The 3,025-nt window shown below is 49.9% G+C and overlaps 1 protein-coding gene across 3 annotated transcripts in view; it reads left to right on the plus strand.

Moving 5' to 3' along the window:
* Positions 1 to 2,790, plus strand: part of CUNH19orf12 (chromosome unknown C19orf12 homolog) — a 14,916-nt gene extending 12,126 nt beyond the window's left edge. For all 3 annotated transcript variants that reach the window (XM_017800254.2, XM_008841544.3, XM_008841538.3), the window contains exon 3: positions 650 to 2,790. In XM_017800254.2, coding sequence (XP_017655743.1) covers positions 650 to 915 — 266 coding nt within the window. In that variant the 3' untranslated portion in view covers positions 916 to 2,790. The remainder of the gene's footprint in view (positions 1 to 649) is intronic.
* The last annotated feature ends 235 nt before the right edge of the window (positions 2,791 to 3,025 follow it).

Genomic DNA, 3,025 nt, shown 5'->3' on the forward strand with positions numbered 1-3,025 from the left:
AAGGAAGGAAGGAAGGAAGGAAGGCAGAGCCAAAGTGTGTGCCTTTGTTGGGTGGCAGAAAGAGGAAAAGTTAATTGGATAGATTCTTTCTTTATATCCTACAACTTAGAGCAGGTAGAATCTTCAAGAGAAAAATACTTCTGCTTGTCCCCAGGGTCCTTTTCCCATGTGTGTGTTCTGGAAATTTCCTAAGCTCGAGGGCATGTTTCATATCAGCCACTGTTTGGAAGCAGCTGGCCTCCCTGTTTCCACGTGGAGATGATTTTCAAAGAAAATGCTTTTCCCTCTTAGCCTCTCCTCTGTGAAGAGAGATATTTCTGGAAGACCTGGGAGTAGGGTGTTTTTCAGCCTTAAAGGGGATCTTAGTTCACACAGGTCTGGAGGTTGGGGGAAGTGCATAGGCTTCGTTGAGCATGGGTGCTGGGAGGGGTGTGCCTGGGTGTCAGTTATCTGGGCCAAATGGGCTAGAGACAACATGGACCTTTGCCGTATAGGCCGCCTGGTGGAAGGTGAGCTTGCTGTGACTGAACTTGCTGTGACTGGCTCCCGAATGTGCCCATTTGTCATGGCAGTGGCCACATTCTCTGCAAGAAGCCATGGCAGTTATTTGAGGATGAATTGACTAACTGACTCCTTTCTCGAACTCCAGGAGGGGCCGTCGGGGGCCTGCTAGGGGCCTGGATAACGAGTGGCCAGTTTAAGCCAGTTCCTCAGATCCTAATGGAGCTACCCCCTGCCGAACAACAGAAACTCTTTAACAAAGCGACCTCCATCATCAGGAACCTGGACTGGACAGACGCCGTGCAGCTGACTGCGCTGGTCATGGGCAGTGACGCCCTGCAGCAGAAACTCCTGGGCATGTTAGTGACCTACATCACCAGTGAGCTTCGGGCTGAGATCCGCTATGATGACTAGGCTGCTCCCCCTGAGGAGTGGGGCTTTCATTTAAGTGATTCTGTGACTCAGAAGGTTACTGGAGAATAGGGGATGCCTGGCAGATCCCCCTGAAAAGCCTGCACACAACCCCACTGACTTGAAGTGGGAGTGGAGCATCCTGCTGGCACGTCCTACTGGAGTGTCCTGTGGGAGCAGCTCCAACCATGCTGAGTGGTGACCCAGCAGTCATTTAAGGCAAGTGTCTTGGGCTGTGTGTGCTGCTGTGCACTGGCAGCCGTTTACTGTGTGCTGACAGAGGCTCCGGCCACCCCAGCTTCCCAAGTTCCCCCATCAAGTGGATTAGAGGAAGTCCCCGTTTTATAATGATGGCTGACTACCCTGGATGCTCCCCCACCCCCTGAAAATGGTGCCTCCCTCAGGTCCCTGTTGCAGGACTGGACCCCTTTAGGCTCTAGGGTCTTAGGATTCAGAGCCAGCTCTACTGAGGGTGCCCCTTCCCTGTTCAGGGTCCTCCCAGTCATCTCATAAAGACAGTGGTTGGTCCTGAGTGAAACCACAGATGACTGGCAGGCTCCCCTCTTCCACTGGCTGCACCCCCAGGCCGTCTTGAGTAACTTTGTTTAAGTTTCTAGGGTCTTCTTCCCACATATGAAAAATGATGGAATTTCTCTAGTTTTTACTTTTATTGCCAATTCTGCTATTTGTTCTCTACACATAGGTAGCCTAAGTTAATCTCACTCAAAAAAAAAATTTTTTTTTTTTCTCACTGTGTTGCCCTGCCTGGCCTTGAACTTCTGGCCTTAGTGATCTTGCTACACAGCTGGGACTGCGGGCTTGTGCCACGGTTCCCAGCTTTACCTCAGAGACCACCTCTCCTCTCCACGGCCCTTTGTTTCCAGTTCTTTCACTTTCATGGTCTCCATCCCAGCTCTGTTCCCTCTGTGCGCTGACCATAGTCTGTACGGCATTCATATGAAAAGACAAAATCAACAACAACTTTGGTTTCAAGATCTTAAGTGAGCTGCGGTGACATAGTCCCAGCTAGTTGGAAGGCCAAAGCAGGAACATCCTTGAGCCCAGGGACTCGAGATTCAGCAGCACAGGGAAAGCCAGGGAAGGCTAGGTGTAGGAGAACCATCTCAGTTGGCTTTGCAATCACAGAATCAAGGTGTAGTGGATCTTCTGACAAGCACAGCAGAGGAGGAAGACCCAGGAGGCCAAGGAAAGCAGAACAGAAAGTGCTTTGTTTCAGACTTCCTTCTCTGCCAGGTTTAGCAAGAGGGAACCCCCTTCTCACCCTGGCTGAAACTGGCTTGTTGGGGGTTTGGCTAGCTCTCCCCAGTTTCCCTACAAGAGCAGGAGTGGCTCAGATTTGACAGGTCACTTGTTTGGCATTTTCCTTGTGCTGTGTGTGGACGGAACCCAAGGCCCTGCAGGGGCCGGGCAAATACCCTCCACTGAGCCCCAGCCCTGATCCTCACTGCTCTACCGCTGAGCCCCGCCCCAGCTCTTGAGTGGCTCGAATTTTGTCCCAGCCCTTGAGTGACTTGATTTTTATTTGACCAGTTGGTCCTAGTGCCGAGCTCATCCAAACCAATATTCTCATAGAGGTTTGACTGAACATCTGCTGCTTCCTTTTGTCCGGTTTGTACTGGAAATGCGCACTCACGGAGGACAGGAGCTGGTCTTGGCCATCACTCCTGTCTCCAGCCTTGTACCCTGCCCTCTATGAGGTGACTACTCAATATATAGATTAGTTTTTGGCTCTTTGAAACAGGGTTTCTCTGTGTAGCCCTGGATGTATTTGAACTCTTAATCTTCCTGCTGCAGCCTCTTGGGCACTGAAATTACAGGTGTGTATTGCCATGTTAAGTTCAATAAACAGATTTTTTTAAAAAGGGTTTATGTTGTTTTATATTTTTGAGAACAGGCTTTCATGTAGTCCAGGCTGGCCTCCAACTTCCTATGTAGCCAGAGATGACCTTGAACTCCTGCTCCTCCTGTCTGTACCTCCCAAGGACTGGGATCACAGAGGTGTACTGCTGTGCCAAACTTCTGTAAATATTTTTATTTCATTTTTTAATTTTTATGTGTATGCTTGTATTGCCTGCATGTAGGTAAGTGCACC

Source organism: Nannospalax galili, unplaced genomic scaffold (assembly GCF_000622305.1).
Source record: "Nannospalax galili isolate Female #2095 unplaced genomic scaffold, S.galili_v1.0 scaffold1231, whole genome shotgun sequence".
In the NCBI taxonomy this organism is placed as follows: Eukaryota; Metazoa; Chordata; class Mammalia; order Rodentia; family Spalacidae; genus Nannospalax; species Nannospalax galili.